This window comes from Bombyx mandarina, chromosome 03 (genome assembly GCF_030267445.1).
Source record: "Bombyx mandarina strain Sakado chromosome 03, ASM3026744v2".
Classification (NCBI taxonomy): domain Eukaryota; kingdom Metazoa; phylum Arthropoda; class Insecta; order Lepidoptera; family Bombycidae; genus Bombyx; species Bombyx mandarina.
The window spans coordinates 5101182-5126551 of NC_143210.1; the positions used below are offsets into that span (position 1 = coordinate 5101182).

A 25370-nucleotide genomic window follows, 5' to 3' on the forward strand; every position below is an offset into this window, starting at 1 on the left:
AATGGAACTTATGAAAAGTATGTAGAATGGATCGTTAAGATGTGAGTGAGAGAAAACCATAATGGGAAAAAATTATGAAAGAGAAAATCAAGATGGCGATTACGATCGAATAAGCAAAGCGTAAAAAAGTTAAAAAGCATCTGTTAATTTTTAATTATAATAACGGAGAGGATTTTGGAAGAGAATAATAAAACTGCCACAGTGGAATAGTTTTATTTTATGCGCCCCAATCCAATTTTACATTATTATTCTCAGTTACTTTAACAGTAACAATCAAGATTTAATAATAATTTTAAACTCTATTAATATAGTTATTAATGTGAAAATTGATTGATTTAAATTAACCATTTTTTTCAAATTAATATGATTTGATAATCATTGAATTTAAAACAAGCGAGCCCATAGCAAATTTTGTAGGTTTCATATTATTTTTATTATATCGATCGTGGAGCTAGGCTGTTAGTTTCCCTTTCCTTAAAAAAGTAATGGTACTATTCTGCGAAATTTGAAGTCCAGCTTCATCGCATCGCCCGATACAACCAAAGCAGTGTGCTTAGTGCCAGTTTTTTTACATTCTCGATAGCGTAAAAGTTCGCTTAAATTTGTATGCAGTTGAAACAGCGCCCCTAGCGGCAAAAGTTGGCAAACGTTCCAACTCCATACAAATTTAAGTTAACTTTTACTCTATCCAAAACGTTAAAAATCTCGCACTAAGCACACAGGCGGCTTATCGGCCGCGAACGCAAGCATTTGTGTGTATGTCTGGAAATTTGTTTTGAGAACAGGTAGCCAGGACATGCGACGTGGTCGCCTCTTTGGCCCACGAAGGGGGTCCGGCGGCTCTGTACTCCGGGTACTTATGGCGAGCCGCCCCCCTGCGCCCGCACCATCCCCCGCGCTGGACCCGCCGCTGGTTCGTCCTGAAGAGGGACAACTGCTTGTATTATTACAAAACGGATTCGGTAAGTTGATGTAAGGTAGCCCACTGAGTTTCTCGCCGGATCTTCTCAGTGGGTCGCGTTTCCGATCCGGTGGTAGATTCTGCGAAGCACTGCTCTTGCTAGGGTTAGCAAATTCTCTCAGGTTGACAAAGTCTCTCAGGTTGACAACAGCGTCAGGTTTGAGCCCCGTGAGCTCACCTACACGTTAGGGTGAAGCTGAAAATATAGTCTCTCAAGGCTATCGCATAGGTAGGGAGAAAAAAAAAGTTGAAGGTCAGATGTCTTAAGAAATGACGATAACATATTTTTTATTTCCAGAGTATACATCCCGTTGGAGCTCTGATGCTAGTGAACTATCAGTTGACTGAAGAAGATGTAGGTAAGCCCCACGGATTCCGACTGCAGCGCGGCGGTGGCGTGAGACTACAACTCGCCGCGGACACTGCCGAAGCTGCTGCTAGATGGCGTGCAGTGCTCGCACATGCCATTGACGCTAGTAATCAGGTATAATTGATTTTTTTTAAATTTAATTTAAACTCTAATAAGGACCCCGTGCCCGTAATAAAGACCCCCGTCAATCAATACAAATATTAGTAAAGATAGGTACTTAAACGTAACTTGAATATTGTGAACTTAAAAACGAAACGTGAAACGATTGAATTCTTCATTGCATTTAGTCCCAAGCACGTGTAATAGATGGCGCTGTTATAAATAAATATTGTAACTATTAATCTTCTTCATTTTCATTTTATAATTTCGGACATTTCAAATTTACTTTATAGTCTATGTGAATACGGCGATTGAAATGTTACTCATTCTATAATATGTACGACTAAAATTACCCTAAAAGTAGTTTTGATTAAGTTAGCTGGAGACCCTAAAAGTAAAGGAAATAAATACCCTATAACCCGGTAGATACGTATAATTAATACTAATCCATGGTTAATACCTAAAGTATTTTTTTTTGTTTTTAGCGAGACGGTTGGCTAGAGGTAACGATGAGGAACATGAAGCTTCCGCCATCTTCGATTCCGCGGCCCGACTGTTTCGGATACCTAATGAAACTTGGCTCCAAGTGGAAGTCCTGGGCGAAGAGATATTGCGTTCTTAAGGATGCCTGCCTCTACTTCTATAATGACGGGAACAGCAAGAGCGCTTTCGGTAAGTCTGAAAAACGAGTCAATACAAGAACCTAAATCACCCTTTCCCAAAGTGGGCGATAACGCCCCCCTGTGGGCGCTGCAGCCCTAAAGGGGGGCGGTAAGAGACCCAGAAAACAATGGGGGCGTTGTGTAGAGGCCTTGGTGGCGATTTGTAATTTCATCTAGGAGGACTCTTAGACACCGACTGAGCTCTCGCTATAGTGATTTTTAAGTAGGTGAAAAAATGGGGGCGCTACAAAACAAATTATTCTCAAAGTGGGCAGCAGATGAAATAAGTTTGGGAGCTCCTAACCTAAATGAAGTTTGGACTTTGGACTCAAGTTTACAGTGTGCGTTACACGTTACGTTATGTTACGTTACGTTACGTTACGTGATGCTCTCCGATCGAAAGGGATTGGGCGATTGTTTTGCGACTGAATCCTGAGGGAGTTCATATAGAGTCCCATCTTTCTTTCGCTGTAAAGTCGTGTTTTATGTAATTAACACCACAGTTGAAACAATATAAATTTTATTGATATAGCGGCATAAAGTAATTACATTAAATTAGTTATTTAACACTTTTTAAATTATTTTTATGTTTTTCATATTTGGCGGTAAAAAGGTCTGGTGTCACAGACTATATTCTTTTTTTCACATCTCGTGCGTTCCGGCTTACGCATAATAAAACGCCACAATCCAATACAGAATTCAGTCGTGTGTTTGTGTGGCATATAGTACCCTCGTTCCGATTTAATTACTGATAAGTAACCCATAGACACAGCACACTTAGTTTCCCGTCGGATTATCTCAGTGGGCGACGATTACGATCCGGTGGTAGATTCTACGAAGCACTGCTCTGGCTAGGGTTTCGTAAGCAATGGTAGGGCTAATGTTAGCAAATTCTCTCAGGTTGAGCCCGTGAGTTCACCTACTTAACTGTGCGAAACTGCCACAGCCTATTAGGCTAGCAGCGTATAGGTAGATTAAATAAATATAAAAACAGATAACTAATTAACGAATATAGTACTAGGCGATAAATATTACACATTAATATTTGGAAAGAGACAATCGATAAATTTAAATAAATTTTTGACTGAATGCGAAATGTCTACTTCACTATTAGGGATGGCTTGTCTTCACGGCTACAGAATACAGACCTGCGCCCCGGGCGGAAAGAAATATGCATTCGAAGTGATGCCCACCGAACCTAAGCAAAGGCACTTTTACTTCCATACCGAATCAGAAATGGATAGGAAAAGGTAAGTTTTATTTTTTTGACTTACCAAACTGGTTTACAGTCATCATAATTCTAGAAGCTACCTGATGATGCAGAGCCTTTCCGGTTGAGCCCGTGAACTCACCTACCCGTCAAAGCGTAGCTGGAATAGCCCCCTAGACTACCAGCGAATAGGTAGTGTAAAAAAAAAGCCTCAATTCATTCGAAGGGAATACGAAATACCTTTTTTTAATTTAATATATTTTTTTTAATAAATTTTTACTGGCGGTAGGACCTCTTGTGAGTCCGCACGGGTAGGTACCACCATCCCGCCTATTTCTGCCGTGAAGCAGTAATGCGTTTCGGTTTGAAGGGTAGAGCAGCCGTTGTAACTATACTGAGACCTTAGAACGTATATCTCAAGGTGGGTAGCGCATTTACGTTGTAGATGTCTATCGGCTCCAGTAACCACTTAACACCAGGTGGGCTGTAAGCTCGTCCACCCATATAAGCAATGAAAATAAAGGAGGTACAACCATTAGAACCGATTGATTTACTTTTGTTATTGCGACAGATCAGCGAGTCGTATCGTAATAAAAAATGGAAGTTCGAACTCATGTCCTGAAGTAATTGACGACAGTCACATTGCGACGTCAAGAAGTTACAGTGATTACTAGCCGTAAGCCTCTCGGCCTTTTTTTTATTACTTAGATGGGTGGACGAGCTCACAGCCCACCTGGGGTTAAGTGGTTACTGGAGCCCATAGACATCTACAACGTAAATGCGCCATCCACCTTGAGATACAAGTTCTAAGGTCTGAAGCTGCCCCAACGCCTGCCCCATCCTTCAAACCGAAGCGCATTACTGCTTCACGACAGAAATAGGCAGGGTGGTGGTACCAACCAGCGCGGACTCACAAGAGGTCCTACCACCAGTAAATCCTATCCGGGTACTTTTAAACCTTTTTATTTCTCAGGTGGATGGCTGCTCTGGAGTATTCAATAGACCGATGGATGAAAGCCGGTTGACGGAAACAGCTCGTTTTCAACGAAGTTTTTCATTATTTATAGTTTTCTTTCGAATAAATAATTTGTCTCCCCTTCACATTTATTTCTTATTTCATTTTGATGATCCAATTCTATTTACAATACGTAATTAAGTAATAATAAAAAAATAATATTACGAAATATTAGATGCATACGTCTCAATTTTTTATTAGATATCCAAGCTATTTCTTTAAGGAATATATCCAAAAAATGAAAAAAATCGGGACCTCAATAAAAAATATACAAACATATAAATACGACTTAAGCCAAAAAATATATGCTACCTTTTTCCTCCGTGGCTGAAAATGCCAATTTACATATTATTAGTTAATTTATTGAACGCGATATTGGTTGTTTGTACTAGGCGGCATATTTTTATGAATGCAATTAATATTAGCGTAACGTCTGCGTCAAATTTCCGATCTAATTATTCCCGTGATGCATTTTAGTTTTAGTTCCAACGATTCGCGTTAAAAATATATCAACCCCATTTTCAGGAAATATACTATTACAGTATTTGCAGTACAGTGCATTAATTATTTAAACTGAGAATGGTTTTATGCAGTATGAGCACGTAGCAGTAATTTCAAGGTTGCCTATTTAAAACACAGGACGCTCTCAAGGTCTCATTGCAGTGATATTTTTAGTTAAATAAATTGTAAAAGTGTTTCTCCTAAAGTATTTATTGTTTTAACAATTGAATAACCTCACGGTCCATCTAGTTTTAAATGATTACTGCAGGCAATAGTCATCACAATGTCAATGCCGTCTCCCACCTTGAGTCGTGAGGTCCAACTCTCCGTTGTATTGCAGACTGCCCCGCCCTTCAAACAGAAAATCGTAAATCATAACATTGTAAAATAGAATTGGGTCATGATTATCGTATTCCTTGGTATTCATAAGCATATCGTGATTTCTAAAAGCTCTGTAACCTAAGTAAGCTTCCTTAAACTAGTTTAGTTTCCACGAATTCATACGGTATAAAAAAGTTCACGAAAACTATTTTACAAAACTCGTGTGTGTATTTCTATTTGTATTCTATTTTCACTGAACAATTGTTTTCCCATACCAACTAAGTAATATTGTTTTATTATATTATATTCACTGTGTAATAAAACAAATTATTATTGTTATTATTAGTAATGAAGACAAAATAGTAAAGGTTTTGCCCTGTCTTAAAACGTGGTAGATTGAATATATTCAATCGACACCTCTATCGACCAGAGCAAACTATGCGCCACATTGTCATGGAATGCCCACTAACGAAATTCGCAGGCCAAGTGGAAGATCTCAAAAATGTAACAGAAGAAGCTATCGATTATTTCACAAACTGTAAATTTAAATTATAACCACGCAGTGTAAACGAATGCCATACGATAAATAAATAAAACCTCTTCGTGTCTCAAACTTCAAAACCTGCACTAATTTCCAAAAGGAAGAATGTGTTTTTTATTTATTCTGGCGACTCCGTGTGAACTATTCTTAAGGTTTATAACAGGAATGGAATTATTACATCGCGACAATCCCGTCCTAATTTATACCCAAGTTGTTTGATAAAACGCTAAGAGAAGATTTGTTATTTGAATATTTAATTTTGTCCAAGAATTACTATATATTATATAAAAGTGTACATGCTATTTTTTAATCAATATTATCAAAGGTAATAAAAATAATTTAGGGTCAACATTTTGAAAGTAGCACTAAGGTTGAATTTTTTTGTCCTTAAATGCATTAGCAACATAAACCACACATTTATGTAATTATTAGGTTACCGATCAATACTTTTGTGGTAATATATATTTCGCCGACTTGAAATGCAAAAGAGGTGTCCAATTCGGGGCGAGCTTTTAGCTTTCTTCACGTTATTGATATATAGAGATGCAGTAAATTCAATTTAGATTTTTATTTTATACATATTATACACAAAAAGAAAATAAAATAAAAACAGATTTAAAGAATGTCTAAATACTATGTACAAAGGCGTGGTAAACTCATTCATGAGTTTTCTTCCAGCAAACCATTAGCAGAGAGAAATACGATGTATAAGAAGGGAAAAGTGTACAATATAAAAGGTATTAAAGCATGACTGTTAAACTAAGCTTTGAAAAAATAAATAAATAAAAGTCAAATGTAAAATGAAAAATACATATAAATAAACATACATAAAACAATAACTTAAATACAATACAGTTTTTAATAAATTTATCTTTTTTTTTTCATAAAGTACGTAGAACTAAATTGTCGGTGTTAGAGAATTATAAATTTGGGTTAACCGTTTGTTACAATCAAAATCCTATTGAATACTTTCCGCCTTGTTTACCAAGCGCATGCGCTCTACATAATAAAAATAGAGACACCTGCTATTATGTAATGTTTATGGTTGTTTACGGTAGCCCTGAAGTAAGTATCCTCAGTCCTAGATCTATGACGTCATCTCCAGCTCCAAACTATCGACCGATAGCTCATTCTGAAATGAGAAACATCCAAGAAAGAAACTAGTGTAGTTGTGATAGTTAACTAAATACTCCTTCAAGTGCTCTTGAGCGCAAAAAAGTTATTCTCGTGGAATGTGACGAATAGATTTTTGACAAATTTTCAATTCCCATTTTTTCTATCAGTATCTTCTAATAGAGCATTAATTCTACTATTTGCCTGTTTACTCCCCCAAAGCTGAGCCGATTATATCAGTTTCAAAGATTACTTAAGGAATATTATTATTATTTATATTAAATACAAGCGGCCCGCTCCGGCTCCGCTCGTGTCTTTTACAAAAATTTCAACGATATTTGACGTTGTTTTATTTTTTTAAATAAAATAATAGTATAATAATAAAAGTAAATAATAATGTGTTCTACAAAGTCGTAGTACATTATTTTAGTCTATCATCAATAGTTTTCGCAGGGCACGCGATGAAAAGAATATTTTAGGTATTTTTTTTACACCTTGGGTTACATTATTGGAGTTATAGTAAGGATCCCTAAATTTTTTTCAAAATAGATTATAGCCTATGTCACTCGGGAATAGTGTAGCTTCCAAGCAGTGAAAGATTTTTTCAAATCGGTTCAGTAGTTTCGGAGCCAATACAAAGAAATAAACAAATCTTTCCTCTTTATAATATTAGTATAGATTATGCTTTTATTTGGTTTCCCTCGTTTGTCTAAGCGGCAAACAATTTTAGCATATCTCTGCTTCCCATATACAATAAATATATTAGATATACATATATATTATCATTGGAACCATGTTTATGCATAGCGATGTTTATTTATGAATTTTGCAGTAGTAAATTAAATCGTATGGCTTAAGAATATTTACTCAAATTTTGGTAATCGGAACGAAACATACAATACTCAACTCGCATTTCATCTTAATAAAAACCAGTTATTTGTTATATAAATAGATAGGGACTAAATTATCCTCAAATGCTAAAGATCCTGTACTGCGTACGGTGTTAGAAGACACGCTATAGTTTGTCAAATGTAGCTTGACCCACGGGATATAATTATTTATAGAGAGAATACACTTTATTGCACACCAAAATACAATTAACATTAAAAAACAGCCAACAAGCAGATACATTTGTACAATAGGCGGTCTTATCGGTAAAAGCGATCTCTTCTAGACAGCCGTTTAACTTACAGAAATTCTTGAAAAGTTTTTTCATTTACAAGTTTCTATTGAAATTTCATAATTCAATCAATTTTTTCGATCAATTTCAAATTCCCCGAACAAAGTATAACCAAAAAGGCTGCTTGAAAATAATCGTAACTATCAGATAATAGACATTTTGTTAATTGAGTCCGAAAATAAAATCAATATTGCATTACATATTATAATAATTGTATCATATGGAAAACGACGCATCGAAATAAAAGTAATGAACTCTAAAATATTGCCTGTTTAAAGTTATTTACAGAAAAAAATGTGCATGTTTACTGCGTTTATCAGATTCGCAAATTATATTATATAATAAATATTTATGAGATCATGAATTATAAGAACTATGTCATTTGATGTTTGGTAAAAATAACATGTATTAATTATAAATGCAGAATATTAATGACTGAAAACCAGCATCCATATAAATATCGTTCTAAAAGATATTCCTATTAAATAAATATTAATTGTAAAAAATTTATATTAATTAGATTAGGTCGTACATCATAGAATATATTTATCAAAAAATCATTTATTTTACCAAAGACGCAGATATAAATTATACATTTTTTTCTATAGTATTTAATCAAATATAAAATCTGTTGTATAAAATAATTGTAATTCGTACATATTATAACATATTATAATTCTGAATGTTTCAAATTTATAATCAGTGTTGTGAATTTTTTTAATAATTTTTGGTAAGTGACTCGTAAAATTCTTTGTATTTTTTTAATTATTTTAAATATATAAGAATTATATAGAAAACATTAATCTTTAGATATTTACATCATTGTTAGATCGTGGTCCATTCTAGGTGACTTAAAGTGCGCATTAAAAATGATTATCGTAACTAAAAAATATATAACATTAGAAAATGTAAATAAAAGTTATGTAAAGCTCAAATATATTTAAAATAATAAAATAAAAGACTTGATTAAAAAAAAAAATACAAGAAAAATTCAAAACGAATGCTTTTAGAGTAGTGTCGTATTTATAGTTAATGTTTAAATAAATAAAATTGTTGAGAAGTATTTTATTTCAACAAGACTTTATCGCAAATTAAAATGCACGTTAAAAATATTATGCATAGTTTATTATTAATAGTTTTATCTGTGTATCGTATAGTTATTGTAATGTGTTCAGTAAATAAGGTGTGAACTACATTCAACCCTCAAATGCCGAAAACCCGTGCCAATCCGATTATAAATAAATTATGACAAATTTATCTATTCCCGAAAATATAGAGATGTATTTATTTATAGAATAGAGAAGCGTTATGAGCATGAGAATTATGATGGATAAATTTTTAAATATTTACGTGACTGTACCAATAGATTTCGTTGTAATAAAGAGATGCAAATAAATAATAATGTCTTTGATTGTTTTTTGGAACGAAGTTCCTTATGGGACGATGCGGAGGGGTACCCTAACCGGGAAAAAACGTCCGTAACGTAAGATTTTTATTAGTAATGCACACAGTTTACGACTTAACTTTGTAATAACGTACAGAAAATAACTCAGATCTCAGAGCGTTCGTTTGCGCAATACACTAACTCTTATGCAAACAACCGGGAATGAAGTGTACCACAATAAGTTCGCACGTTACCGAATGGCCGTGGGTTGTTGCGAAACCTCCAGTTTTATTTTATTTATACCTCGAATAGAACTTAAAATTACTATTTTTTTAATAAGGAACTTCGTTCCTATCCTGTGTCCCACGACACCACACATCTTTTTATAAATAATTGTTTATTTGTGTTTTTTTTTTTGGACATATTTTTGAAATTGTCCGCATCAATTCCACGTTCCTCCTGACACAAGCTTAATGAATAACGAAAGAATGAAAGGAATAAAAAGAATTAAAAACGTTATCAATTAGCGTTCACGGTCGAAATTCAAGTTCGATACAAAATCTGAGGGCGGTGTTAATTTACACGACTTATAAGCTACTAACACGAAAAATAAACAAACCGACTGATGTCTGATATCTTTCCCTTTTTTTTATCGCTGCCAAAGTAAAAACGGCGCGGAGGCTTCGGTCAGGCTGCGGGACGAGGGAGGGGACGCCACAGGAGCGCTACTGCCTTCGCCGGCGGTAGTACGCGCGTTCGCCTCCTACCAGTCGCGCGCCGCATGCGCATGCGCAGCTTCTGTCACGGCTCAACCAATCAAAACAATTAGAAAAAAAAAACACTGGTGTGTACATCAGCGTAAAAACTATCAGCGGATTACAGTGAATTTAACTTACGGATCCGTGTAAATTGTGTTAGCGCTTACACTGGCGACAGGTAATCGTGCCGTTAACGAAATTCGTTTAACGTTTCTATTAACTGTTTTATGGCCTGTACAGTGCTTCTATTATTGTGTGCACTCCCACTAATCTCCTATTCACCTGTGCCACTGCGGTTTGACTGTGAAATGTGACAAAAAATTGCAATGAACGCCCATTGTGGATGCGGTACCGCAGTGTGTTGAGTCTGGACTACCTGAGCGACGGAGGGTTGAGCCCGCGCATGATCGATAGCTCAGTGACGACTTGTGAGTATATTTTTTTTATGCGTATCGGGTAATTTAATGCAACGGATGTGGAATAAATTGGGTAGGCATGGTGCTCTTCGGTCGCTACCTGTTTTATCGGGTCATGCGTTTGACGAGTGCTCCTTTCCGTGTTTTTTTTTTCTGTTTTTTTTTTTTTGATATTATTAATTCGTTTCCGAACAGATGCTTTGAATACAATTCTGAGAACGAAGGGGTCTGCGGTTTAAAACGTTATTCTTGTATATTTTACGGCGGTGTTTACTCAACATTTCCTGCCACTGTGTTCAACGCTGACTAATTAACTAGTAGCAGCATTGTGTTTGATAGTTAATGTGTTTTAACAGAATAATTGTTAGCGCAAAAATTGTTTTTGATGATATATTTCCTTGTATTGTCTCATACTTTTTCAATCCAAGATATATTAGTGATATTTATCTTGGTTTGAAAAAGTATGAGTCTGAAAGATTTACAAATCATAATTTAGCATAATTTATTTAAATAAACAGTAGAACAGATCGCAAAACAATGCTTTATGTAGGAGGTGTACAAGCACTGATCATCTCGATGTAAAACTCATCTATCTGTACTTGAGATATAAAGTGACACAAATTTAATTTTTTTAATTGCAATTCAGAAGTGACCTTAACCTTAGACCACTTAACACCAGGTGGGCTGTGAGCTCGTCCACCCATCCAAGCAATAAATAAAAAGTTGACTTAAATTCAATATGATATTGATATATATAGGTAGTTTTTATTTTTAAAACAACATTTTTTCTGTTTCAATTCCTTATGTGAACGTACAACCTACCTAACTCCTGATAATCGAATCATATTCTAAAACCAATCATGTTCATTTCAAAACGTTTTCGAAATAGCCGAGAGACAAACGCAGCTCTATATCGTTGGAGTAAAGTTCAATTTAAAAAAACATAACAGGTATATGATTTATATGAAGTAACACTAGCCTCATTCAAAAGTCAACGTAATCTCATAGCGTTAAGGTCCATTTTTTTTAACACTAGCACCACTAGCAGATCATAATACATTCATAGTACTAAACATTTATTGCGGATACCACTGAAAAAAGCCAATCTATCTGAATTACCAAAAATATGGACATTAATTGCGAAAACTCTTAGCATACAATTTAATACAAAACTGTTTTTTTTTTAATAGTCATCGTAAAATATTCTCTGAATTATAACAGAGATCAAAACACGCCGCGAAATTTAATTAATGCCTAGTATAATTTCAACACATATAGTCGGTTAAATAAATAAAAAAACTTAGCATAGTGTGCGAGGCATGTAGCATCATACTCATTAACTTAATTAACTAGTAATTTCTTCGGTCTTCGCGAGACGCAGGCTTATTTAAAACTGCTTTTCCGGTTTCCTCCTCTTTTCTCCTCCTTGCGTCGATAATCCTCAATGCTGAGGGTCGCGGCTTCATGAGTCTTTCCCAGGAAAATACACATGGTGGGATCCCGCGTCCTACCACGTCAGTGCTTTTGTAAGAGATTTAGTTCTTCAAGGCCGCTGAAGCCTTAATTGGGCCCGGCTATCGCCACCAGACATTCGGCGTTGACTGTTTTTTGCGGTAGAAAGGTCAAACTCCAACTCAACCCTGCTCTTTTCTCATCCGGGCTTCAGACCGGCATTGGCAGAGTTAAGTTTTCGGTTTAATCTCTGGTTTGTTTTTAACATTATATTATTTCTGACGTTTCGGATACAGTTTTCGTGGTCACGGACGACTTATGTTACCACTGAAGTGTTACCTTATCAGGGATCCGGTTCTAAAAATATTAAAACGAAACCCTTATAGAACCACTTTGTTGTCCGTCTGTCTGCCGGTCGTTTCGTCTTTCTGTCCTTGTAGTTCACTACAAGGATAGAAAGAAGGATTTCGAAATAGCTGATGAACTTAGTAATTTTTGTTGTTAATAAAAATAAATATATTTTATCATGAAAATCGTGACTACTGATTCAAAAATATTTTCTCTTTATTTCCTGTTACATTCCTGTAATATGTTTAACTTCTGTTCGTCCAGTTGAACAGGCAAAGGGAACTAAGCCCATACTGCGAAATTATTTAAATGTCATATTTGTGGGTTCGTATTTGTATGTATTATATTTTTGGGCAAAATAGTGATTATGTTCTCTTCAAAATACTCTATTACATCATCTTTTCGATCAATGATTAATACACAATTATTTAGGCCTTGAATTAATTCGGAATTAAATGTTTTTATTTTTCTTATGTCACGGACAATGCGTTTTAGTGAGGCATCAGTAGTAATGTCAGTAAGAGGCTAGTTCGCGTACCCCGTAACGATTAAAATTATTATCATTAATATTCTCTGACCCAAAATAACTCAGTATTTGTAACACAGTAGAGTCGAATACCGGTTTTAATTGTTCCGCAAATAGTAGTTAATCTACGCCATCAAACGTTATCACTAACTTATCTTTATCGCATGCTCTAACCGATGCTTATCGTTCACCTTGCGGCGGCTAAATGGATCGAGTATTATAATAAAGGTTATTTTTTTACGATTTCTTGTAATTTTATCAACGGTCCAGTTTATGATTACCGAAATAATTGAATTTCACCATTTAGATATGTATAAGGTTTTTTGATGCCGACTTTACTTCAAGGATATAAAAATTTGTACTAAGTAAGTAGGAATGTAAGGTGCACTTAAAATAAAATTCAATGACCCAAGTCTTGGTGGGCTCACTGGCGGTAGGACCTTTTGTCTTGGCAGAGGTCCGAACCTCCTTCGAGGTATCCGCGTCTAACGACTTGATGATCTGCAGATTTTGCCTGTCTCACTAAACTGGTGGTAGTTTACTCGTGGTAGGACTTCTTGTGAGTCCGCACAGGTAGGTACCACCGCCCCGCCTATTTCTGCCGTGAAGCAGTAATACGTTTCGGTTTGAAGGGTGGGGCAGCCGTTGTAACTATACTGAGACCTTAGAATTTATATCTCAAGGTGGGTGGTGACATTTACGTTGTAGATGTCTATGGGCTCCAGTAACCACTTCACACCAGGTGGGTTGTGAGATCGTCCACACATCTAAGCAATAAAAATTTTTTCTGTTTCAATTCCTTATGTGAACGTACAACCTACCTAACTCCTGATAATCGAATCATATTCTAAAACCAATCATGTTCATTTCAAAACGTTTTCGAAATAGCCGAGAGACAAACGCAGCTCTATATCGTTGGAGTAAAGTTCAATTTAAAAAAACATAACAGGTATATGATTTATATGAAGTAACACTAGCCTCATTCAAAAGTCAACGTAATCTCATAGCGTTAAGGTCCATTTTTTTTAACACTAGCACCACTAGCAGATCATAATACATTCATAGTACTAAACATTTATTGCGGATACCACTGAAAAAAGCCAATCTATCTGAATTACCAAAAATATGGACATTAATTGCGAAAACTCTTAGCATACAATTTAATACAAAACTGTTTTTTTTTTAATAGTCATCGTAAAATATTCTCTGAATTATAACAGAGATCAAAACACGCCGCGAAATTTAATTAATGCCTAGTATAATTTCAACACATATAGTCGGTTAAATAAATAAAAAAACTTAGCATAGTGTGCGAGGCATGTAGCATCATACTCATTAACTTAATTAACTAGTAATTTCTTCGGTCTTCGCGAGACGCAGGCTTATTTAAAACTGCTTTTCCGGTTTCCTCCTCTTTTCTCCTCCTTGCGTCGATAATCCTCAATGCTGAGGGTCGCGGCTTCATGAGTCTTTCCCAGGAAAATACACATGGTGGGATCCCGCGTCCTACCACGTCAGTGCTTTTGTAAGAGATTTAGTTCTTCAAGGCCGCTGAAGCCTTAATTGGGCCCGGCTATCGCCACCAGACATTCGGCGTTGACTGTTTTTTGCGGTAGAAAGGTCAAACTCCAACTCAACCCTGCTCTTTTCTCATCCGGGCTTCAGACCGGCATTGGCAGAGTTAAGTTTTCGGTTTAATCTCTGGTTTGTTTTTAACATTATATTATTTCTGACGTTTCGGATACAGTTTTCGTGGTCACGGACGACTTATGTTACCACTGAAGTGTTACCTTATCAGGGATCCGGTTCTAAAAATATTAAAACGAAACCCTTATAGAACCACTTTGTTGTCCGTCTGTCTGCCGGTCGTTTCGTCTTTCTGTCCTTGTAGTTCACTACAAGGATAGAAAGAAGGATTTCGAAATAGCTGATGAACTTAGTAATTTTTGTTGTTAATAAAAATAAATATATTTTATCATGAAAATCGTGACTACTGATTCAAAAATATTTTCTCTTTATTTCCTGTTACATTCCTGTAATATGTTTAACTTCTGTTCGTCCAGTTGAACAGGCAAAGGGAACTAAGCCCATACTGCGAAATTATTTAAATGTCATATTTGTGGGTTCGTATTTGTATGTATTATATTTTTGGGCAAAATAGTGATTATGTTCTCTTCAAAATACTCTATTACATCATCTTTTCGATCAATGATTAATACACAATTATTTAGGCCTTGAATTAATTCGGAATTAAATGTTTTTATTTTTCTTATGTCACGGACAATGCGTTTTAGTGAGGCATCAGTAGTAATGTCAGTAAGAGGCTAGTTCGCGTACCCCGTAACGATTAAAATTATTATCATTAATATTCTCTGACCCAAAATAACTCAGTATTTGTAACACAGTAGAGTCGAATACCGGTTTTAATTGTTCCGCAAATAGTAGTTAATCTACGCCATCAAACGTTATCACTAACTTATCTTTATCGCATGCTCTAACCGATGCTTATCGTTCACCTTGCGGCGGCTAAATGGATCGAGTATTATAATAAAGGTTATTTTTTTACGATTTCTTGTAATTTTATCAACGGTCCAGTTTATGATTACCGAAATAATTGAATTTCACCATTTAGATATGTATAAGGTTTTTTGATGCCGACTTTACTTCAAGGATATAAAAATTTGTACTAAGTAAGTAGGAATGTAAGGTGCACTTAAAATAAAATTCAATGACCCAAGTCTTGGTGGGCTCACTGGCGGTAGGACCTTTTGTCTTGGCAGAGGTCCGAACCTCCTTCGAGGTATCCGCGTCTAACGACTTGATGATCTGCAGATTTTGCCTGTCTCACTAAACTGGTGGTAGTTTACTCGTGGTAGGACTTCTTGTGAGTCCGCACAGGTAGGTACCACCGCCCCGCCTATTTCTGCCGTGAAGCAGTAATACGTTTCGGTTTGAAGGGTGGGGCAGCCGTTGTAACTATACTGAGACCTTAGAATTTATATCTCAAGGTGGGTGGTGACATTTACGTTGTAGATGTCTATGGGCTCCAGTAACCACTTCACACCAGGTGGGTTGTGAGATCGTCCACACATCTAAGCAATAAAAAAAATCTTGACCTTTAGGTCAAAGGCTTAAAGATTAAAAATTTCACACGTAAACTTTGGTAGCTCATTTGAAGCAGTGCTTTCATCAACACTGATTTAAAGGGTTCCATTAGTTTTTCCGTAGCAATTTACATGTCACAAAATTAAAATTACAATTACGTAAAGTAATTATTATTTTAATTTCCGATGTTTTTATAATTACGTAGGCATTTGATTGTTAACGGAACGTCATTTGATACATAGAAAATACACTTAAATTAGTTATAGATAAGCAACTCAAGCACTCAGCAAAAATGTTTACGGGCGTCGGCCACTAGATGACTTCGCTTCAATTAATTTCTCATTGTTCCTGTAGATGTCAGTAACCTTACCTATCTTATGTTTTATTTTAATGAAGGATTTTGTAAATTTTCAGAAAACACAAATTGAGGAAATTAAGTAAATTTGTCTATAACAAATAAAGACTTGTATGATTTATCATTTTAATATTTTCTGCGTTTAACATATAAGTTTAGGGGCATTCGCTACAAGATGTCGCTAGTTTCCATACAAAACAAAAATATTTGTCTTAAAGTATCGTAGTTTCAGGACCCTGGTTTCACATTCGAAAAATAAAATAACGAAATGAAAATAAGCCGTGATAATTTCACTTTGATAATGAAGTCTCAAAGTGGGCGGTGACAATTACGTGGCGAATACCAACCAAGGCCTAGTGGTCTAGTCGGCCCGTACACGGCATTTAAAATCGCCATTTCTATAAAAGGAAATAACAACCTACCTGCATGTTCTGTAAAGTGTATTTTGCATTTAAATGTAATTAATAAATACCACAGAAATTGTGGATTAGCTGTAAAAAACATATTAATAGCATTAGGCGCAAGTGGTACTAAATCAACTGGCTCTCCAAACTAGGATACCCTGAATACAGCGAATCTAATATTTTATAGGAATATTTACATAGTAACATATTGGTAGTAAGTGTTCTAAAATCTAACAAATTTTTTAGATTTCATCAAAATTTATTTGTAGACAAAATGTAAAAATATATCTAATAACAAGATTCGGGCCATCGCGGTTTTGGATTACAGAATAAAACACTCGATCGCAACGGGAACGTAATTAACAGTGTTTCATAGATATTAATGCCACATCACTACGTTTCGTGGGGACGAAATATTTGCTATTTCATTTTCACATTTAATTTAAGTACTATACGGTCTATCTTAGTTTACATTAATAGCAGCTCATATTTTTTTTTACGGGCCGGGGGCCGATCCTCCTATGAGGTCCCCGCGCCTAGGGGGCGCGCGGGGTATGTGGGACTTGACGATCTGCAAGGTGTTAGGAGCAGACCGCGGGCCCAAAGAATTTTAGTGCCCTACCCACTAAACGACTCCCCTACACTCTTCGCCCAAGCGTCCGATCGACTCCGAGGTTAGAACACGGATGAGGTAAGGGGGGCTACCGCGGTCAACACTACAACCAGACGGCGCAGCTCACCCCGAGGACGCTCTGAAACGTCGGTTGTCTCGGTACGGCAGCCCGTCAGGCCGCCCAGACGATGCCGTTAGTGGACTGGACCAGAACTAGCCTGCCGGGTCGGGACGCGATACACCGCCAACCGGTTGCTCTTTCGTATCTCCTTGCAGCGCGCTAGAGTGCTGGTAGCGCGCCGCACGGCCTCTACCCCTCAGTTCGCCCCATGACCTTCACCGGGGGGAAGCCGTCACCTACAGGGTTAATAGCAGCTCTACGATAAGCTTTTTTTATAAATAACCTAAACTGTCGTCGCGCAATAAGCAGCCAGATAAAAATGTTATTTTCACAAACAAATTGAAACTTGAAACTAGGTTAGTGACAACCGAAACAGCCTCAGTTTAATTAGTATTTTTTGGCTTAACATGGTACTGCTTTGCCACAAAAAAACGCAGGATGGCACTTTCTAGCCCTTGCTGCTCACAATACTACCTGCAATCAGTAGATATGCAAAATAGCTTATTAAGTTTCTCGCCTGATCTTCTGAGTGGGTCACTCAGTGGCTGATTCTTCAAAGCGATGCTCTTGCTAGGGTTAGTGTTAGCAAATTCTCTCAGGTTTAGCCCGTGATCTCACCTAGCCATCCGGGCGTAGCTGAAAGTGCCTCTTAGGCTACCTGCGTATAGGCAGGAAAAAAAAACGGTAGGTAAATAAAATTTAGTAAATCCTAATTTTCATTGCACAATAATGGTTCACGGATGTCATTCGGTAGGTCGATTGGGTATGTGAACGTACACACGACCCACCTGGTGTTAAGTGGTTACCGGAGTCCGTAGATCTCAACCACCTTTAGACATGAGTTCTAAGTCTCCGTTTTACAGAACAACGGCTGCCCCCTCTTCAAATCGAAACGCATACTGCTTCGCGTCTGAAATAGGCTGGGTGGTGGTACTTACCCGTACTGGCTGACAAGGCGCCTACCACCAGTAATATACTTATTAAGTGTGTATTTTCTCAATGCAATAAACGGAGCGTTTTTAAGCTTTAGGCCACGATCATTTTTAATAAGAACGAAGATATCTATATATTAATACGTGAAGCAAAAACTTTGTATCCCTTTTTACGCAAATTGCGCAGACGGAGGCGTATGAAATTTCCCACACTTATAGAGAATATATAATAAAAATACATTAAATCAATAAAAAAAGCATTACACACACTACCATGTATTTGACGCAGACACGCATGCATACTATTTATTTATTGTCAAACTTTTGTTCTTGACGTCTGTAGTCAAATTGAGAATAGATTAAATATTGTTTGTCTTTATTAACATTTTTTTATAGTGTAGTCTTGGCGAAATTTGTGATTATAGAAGTATAAAATACAATCATAATAGTGTACAAACTTACAATTCCAATTAATTACAGTCGAATTTCGACTACTGCGGGACCTCTAGTTCGCACAAATATCCTTGCACGGGACTGTGGGAATAAAATGCTTTGATCAAAGTAACAGTGTATAGCATTAAACGTTGATAATCGGTTAATAGCAGAGAGCGATTGTTCCTTATAATTCTTCTGTAGTCTGTAATTTGCGTGACTCAAAACATACTTGTTTACGTCCTAGGTCTTGTGGCTTGTCCGTGAAATTTTGAAGATAATTCGTTTTGTTTTATTGCTTGTTTGTTAATCTTTGTCATTAGATAATTTATAATCGATCACAGAAATGTAGATTATTTAATCGAAAAGTAATTAATGATGTACATTTAAATTATAAGAGCAACTTATTTTTATTTGTACGTGAGTTCGGAAACCGTTTTACGTTAGACAATCGGATTCAAAAATGTGGTCACTGTGGTCCATGGACATTGGGAATAGGTACCGCAGCTAATCTTTGAACACAAAGACGCAGTTTCAATTGCGTCGCCAAGCCGGTTGCTGGCAGCCGGCCACTTAATAAAAAGTCCAATCAAAAATGATACGATTATAGTAAGCCCTTAAGGAACTATCTCTCATGAGATACTATTGCTATATTGATTTTATAACATTATGCTTTGATGCGTTATGCTTAGGAAGAGCTACAACGAAATTCTTGCAGAGTTGTCGTGGATAGTTGTTAGTCGGAACGACGCGGCGACGGGCAGTATTTAGTACAACCAGCAGGATACGAACAAGATATTATTTATGGGTTAACAGATTAAAGTGTATTTAATTTATATAGACCAAACGACGCGGCTAGAGACGGGAAGAGAACGTCAAATTGACATTAGTGACATTATTAAATAATTTTTACAAAGACATATTATGTACATAGAATTAATATCATAATGCCAATAGGTGAGTTTTAAATGGACCCAGAAATTTACCATATTATTATCACCTCTCCGCGGTGGAGACCTTATCTCTAAGATCTTTACGATCCAGAACCAATCTACTCATGCATAATTACGCTTCCAGATATCACTTCGCTATGTACTACCCGACTCTGTTTGAACTCAGGCCGATGGCTTCAAATGTTTTTGCTGGGCAACAACAAACATTTGCTTGCTTGTGTCCCTGGTCGATTGGTACCTTATCGAGTGAGGGTTACAACATCGGTCTACTGTGTGATCTAATTGAATTAAAACACAATATGCTCTTCAATAATCAATTACATGTTAATGAGTTCATCCAGTTGAATAATATCAAGATCGCGATGAAATATTCAGTGTCATTCTAGAGTAGCGGTGCCATGTAAAGAGAACTAGTCGCTTAATGACCAGGAATCCATACATTTTAATATATTTTAATCTCATCTATAATGGCGTCTAGTTAAAACTCGGACGGCACCGCTCCATATTAGAAATGGAATATATAAATAAGCTGTTTATTTAACATCTACCGCGTCTTTTTGGTTAAAGCAAAAAAAAACCACTAAATTTTACAATAGGATAATACCCTTAAAACATTTTATTTATATTTCAGTTAGAGAATCAGTATTGATGATGATAAATACAATTTTCGAAATAGCTATTGACACTTTAAGAAAGTGCTCGTAAAATCGCAATACGATCATTCGTAAAATGCAGGTGCATTACTCGCGTCGAGCTAAAACAACCAATACCTAATCAGTAGAACGTTGTAAAACACTTATCTGAAAACGACAAGAAATTTAAATGTCCAAGGCGATCGCCTTAAAATATTCCTTTAAAAGCTTTATGTTATTGAAATGACCAGTATTACATCCCGGAGTCCATTACTTACTGCAGTGCCTGTATACATATTCATATCTCTGAATTCTCGGGCCGTAAGAGATAAAAGTAGTTTTACTGCTTTGGAGCAAGTAAGATGGTAGAAACTTGATCGACCACAACCCGGGGGCGAGCGAGACGGAGCTATGAACTCGGAGGGTGCGAGAGTGAGGGACAACAAAATCAGAAGGCTTTTACAGTAGAGCGGACAGCGCGCAGTGAAACGTGGGTCCGACGTTCGCCTTCTTTTTCAATCTCGGTTGAATAAATTGATTCTAAGATTAATCTTTTGTGGTCGCTGCAACTGACGGCTGACTGTTCTTTTCTAACTGATGATCCAGAAGAAACGATAGAAAACTTTATAAAAATCTATCTCAACAGTGGATTTGATTAATTTGTTCGAAACGAACGGACCGACTGTTGATTTACTGTTATTTCGGATTCGTTTCGGGGTCAAATGTAAGCACTAATCAATTAACGAAGTATACGAGTATCAGAAAATATAATTATATTTAAAAAAAAAAAAAATGTGTGGTGTCGTGGGACACCGGATAGGAACGAAGTTCCTTATTATAAAAATATTAATTTTAAGTTCTATTCGAGGTTAAAGAAAATAATATAATTCGGGTATACATTTTTTATTATATTATTTTATTTATTGATAAAAATAAATAAATAAAAACTACTTTACAAACTTTTGTTTTATTCCCAATGATTTATAAAAAATATATGTATATGAATAATAACAATAACCGTCATCACGTAGACTATACATTAGACACTGTATAGCCATCATACTAAGACTATACATGAATAATAAAAATCTTACGTTACGGACGTTTTTTTCCGGTCAGGGTACCCCTCCGCGTCGTCCCATAAGGAACTTCGTTTCAAAACTTTAATAGAAAAGAGAAGAAAATCAAACGTAAAATAACAATGCTCCGTCGTGTCATAAATGTGGCTGCACAAACAGCAAACATAAAACCTTGTGACAAAAACCGGAAACTATATGAAAACATACGCATCATGTCGGAGTAGTAAACTGAATTGTCAGTTTTATTGTCCTCAGACTTGACGCCCGTCAGATGGAAATAGTCGGACATGTCGTAAATCCGGGGATAGCAATCTTTTGAGAGCCGTTAATATTCTTCTGTAAACACGGGACGATGTTCGTGATGCAACGTCTAGTCGACAACGGTTGTTATGGCTGAAACAGAAGCATTGAGATCGAGCTAATTTATATTTCTTTTAGTAATGACAAAAATCGTATGGCCTCTGTTCTTAGGTAGTACTTAAATAAACTTTACATGTTAAATTCAACAGGTATTTATTGCTAGAGTGTGAAGTTACTGGTGGCATGACCTTTTGTGAGTCCGCACGGGTAGGTACCACCACCCCGCCTATTTCTGCCGTGAAGCAGTAATGCGTTTCGGTTTGAAGGGTGGGACAGCCGTTGTAACTATACTTGAGACCTTACAGCTTATATCTCAAGGTGGGTGGCGCTTTTACGTCGTATATGTCTATGGACTCCAGTAACCACTTAACACCAGGTGGGCTGTGAGCTCGTCCAACCATTTAAGCAATAAAATAAAATATATTGTCAGAGTTCCGTTAATGTTGTGGCTTGTTCAACATTATCGATTAAATTAGGTGTATGTGAAAGACATTATAATTAATCACAATAAAAAAAAAAACTTGGGTTAATATGCGAAAAACCAACGAAATAATATTCGAAATAAGAATTTCGAGGCAATTTACGCGTTACGTATAAACATTTATCAAGAATCGACATTAATGTACGACCAATACCGAATCCGGTCCACATTTACATTTTCCGATATCACCAGAAGCCAAAAGGCAGATACGTTTGAATATAAATTGCTGAATGATGCATGAGATACGTAAAAAGAATAAACAAAAATGAAACGAAATTATATCGAGATAGTTCATTACAAAACAAAGTTAGAAATTTTAATTCTAGTAAATATTTTTTTCCTAATTATACTGATAGCCTTAACAGGCTATTTCAGCTTCATCTTAGCGTGTGGGTGAACTCTCCGGGCTCAAACCGAAAGTGTTGCTAACACTGGCTCCGGCAAAAGCATTGCTTGGCTGAATCTACTACCAGATCGTAGACGCGATCCAGCGAGAAGATCCGGCGAGAAACTCAGCGGGCTGTGTCTATGGGTTAATTTACCCATCGAGCCCTTCGTCGCAAGCGATGGGTTCGGCGGGGACGGTGACCGGTGCTTGAGGTACCTAAAAGCACCATTAATGGATCGGGAGGATCCGTAACGATGTGCTTAGGGCGACGTCGACTGTTCATCATTCCGTCCACAGGATCGGGTATGTAATTCCCAGCAGCCACGGCAAGAGGTTTTTCGTGTCATGCCGCCTTCTCAGAGTGGCGCAATAATATTTTATACATCTCCAGATGTATAAACGAGAATAGTGGGAAAGACAATCATGAGACGGAGATATCTGAAAGTCTTACAGTTTATAAATCAGAACATATGAATGCCGGGCCTTACATTAAAATCCCTAGTCATTAATCCCCGGATAGGTTCTCCGATTGGATTATCAATTCAACTGCCAATTTTGGCTTTAAAAAAAAAAATCCTAACGTAATATATTTTCTTGCAACTCATAATCGTAATAATTGATTCGTATTACGGTAGTCAGATTACAAGAGCGTTTAGTGTGTTCTTTTATAGAACACAGAACTCTAAAATTTTAAAGAACCAAAATCGAATTTCGTTGAAAAATAAAAATAATAAATCGAATAGGAGATGAGAACGCGAGAACGCTTAATGTATTATTCCGATTCTCTGATAATAAGTGTCTATTATATCAATACGGATCAATTATAAATGCAAATGAGCGTATGAAAACCGGCGATCTAATTTCAATATTTTAGATGGAGCGTGTAATTCTGAGTTCATCTTGTTATGTTCAACAATGTTTGGTTTTCACAAGATCGTTGTCTGGTTACATAATTTGGAATTCATTTGACGCCTAGTTGCTATTTAGAATCATTTAGATATAAACTTCTTATCATCTATTTTTGGAACGAAGTGCCTCACGGGACGATGCGGAGGGGTACCCTAACCGGGAAAAAACGTCCGTAACGTAAGATTTTTTCTATTTAGTTTGTTATCAACAGATGTCGCTGCACGTAAATTCAACAATTCCTGAATCGCGGTGACGAAATGTTACACAGTTGATAGACGTTCTCGTATTTCTCTTGCTAAATCATACTTACCTGGTGTAGGGAATACCGTGATCATGCAGGCAGTTCCCCCAAGGCGAGGCTGCTCCATTGCATTGCGGAGTGGTTGATGACCCTTGCGATTATTTTTATTTTTATCAATAAAAAATCATAATAAAAAATGTATACCTACTATTACTTTTTTTTTTTTTTTTTTCGGTTAGAGGGCCGAACCTCCTACGAGGTCCCCGCACAAAAGGGGCGCGCGGGGTATGTGAGACTCAACGATCTGCATGGTGTTGTGAGCAGACCGCGGGCCCAAGGATACCTACTATTACCTACCCGAATATTTTTTTTCTTTATACCTCGAATAGAACTTAAAATTAATAAATTTATAATAAAGAACTTCGTTCCTATCTGGTGTCCCACGACAACACACGTCTTTTTTTTAATAATTCATTGTTTAAAAGTATGATAAATTTAGTGATTGAAAATTATTAATTGCATTTCAGATGGTAAAAGATGTCTGAGAACGGTGGAACAGCAGTATCAAGATCCTCCACACCTCATCCAGTGACCGAAGCACAAGCCAATGCTCCCCTGCGGTCGAGACATGATCAGTTTCTCGCTAGTACCACTGAACGCACGCAGCAAAGGCAATCTTCCAGCGGCAGAAATCCAAGTGTCAGCTTCGAGTCTCCACCACTGCCTTACCATAGGCAGATAGCTACCGGGTCCCTACTAACGTCATCCCATCGAGAATCATCAGCGTTTGTACCTGTAGTACCAACAAGATCGATGCATCCTGTCATGTATCCTAGCGAGATGCATCCAGCATTGATACCATCTGAAATAATAGAGAGAGAACGTATGCTAGATAGAGAAAGAAACGAACCAGCGAAAGGCTCACCGGATAGAGCTCCAGCAAGTTTTCCCAAAAGAAGCTCGTTCGATTTAATGGCTATGATGGTTGAAAAAAGAAAAGAGGTAGCACTACGAGAAGCTGCAGCGGCAATGCTACTCCCTCATCACAGAGCATCGTCAATGGACGGTATGATGTCTGATGGGTCTCCGCAACCTCCGATTTACGGGCCTCCCGGTGCGTTCCTTGGAGCGCCGGGTCCTTCTCCGACAGCTGCTGGAAACTTTACATTTCCTGGGGCGGGTCTATTCCCACCTAATGCCGGGCCGCACCAGATCCATCCGTTAGACCGTAGGTTGCTGAGAGCGCCTGGCCGAGCTTCGCGGCCGAAGAAACAATTCATTTGCAAATTTTGCAACCGACAATTCACGAAATCCTACAACCTACTCATCCACGAGAGAACCCATACAGACGAGCGGCCGTATTCCTGTGATATCTGCGGAAAGGCATTCAGAAGACAAGACCACTTACGAGACCATCGGTGAGTTACCTTATGTTTTATTTAGTCGATTTTCTTTATATGCTTTGTAATTTCTAATAAGCTAATTATTGTGTATAAGTGTTAATATTG

At 36.9% G+C, this 25370-nt stretch overlaps 2 protein-coding genes across 8 annotated transcripts in view; both read left to right on the forward strand.

Moving 5' to 3' along the window:
- Positions 1-4403, forward strand: part of LOC114251302 (uncharacterized) — a 245276-nt gene extending 240873 nt beyond the window's left edge. For all 7 annotated transcript variants that reach the window (XM_089739405.1, XM_089739413.1, XM_089739434.1 and 4 more), the window contains 5 exons: positions 786-962; positions 1260-1445; positions 1916-2102; positions 3207-3342; positions 4276-4403. In XM_089739405.1, the coding sequence (XP_089595531.1) occupies positions 786-962; positions 1260-1445; positions 1916-2102; positions 3207-3342; positions 4276-4327 (738 nt within the window). In that variant the 3' untranslated portion in view covers positions 4328-4403. The remainder of the gene's footprint in view (positions 1-785; positions 963-1259; positions 1446-1915; positions 2103-3206; positions 3343-4275) is intronic.
- A 5996-nt stretch (positions 4404-10399) lies between these two features.
- The window catches only part of bowl (brother of odd with entrails limited), a 48122-nt gene continuing 33151 nt past the window's right edge, over positions 10400-25370 (forward strand). The window contains exons 1-2 of the mRNA XM_028185597.2: positions 10400-10543; positions 24390-25280. Coding sequence (XP_028041398.2) covers positions 24400-25280 — 881 coding nt within the window. The 5' untranslated portion in view covers positions 10400-10543; positions 24390-24399. The remainder of the gene's footprint in view (positions 10544-24389; positions 25281-25370) is intronic.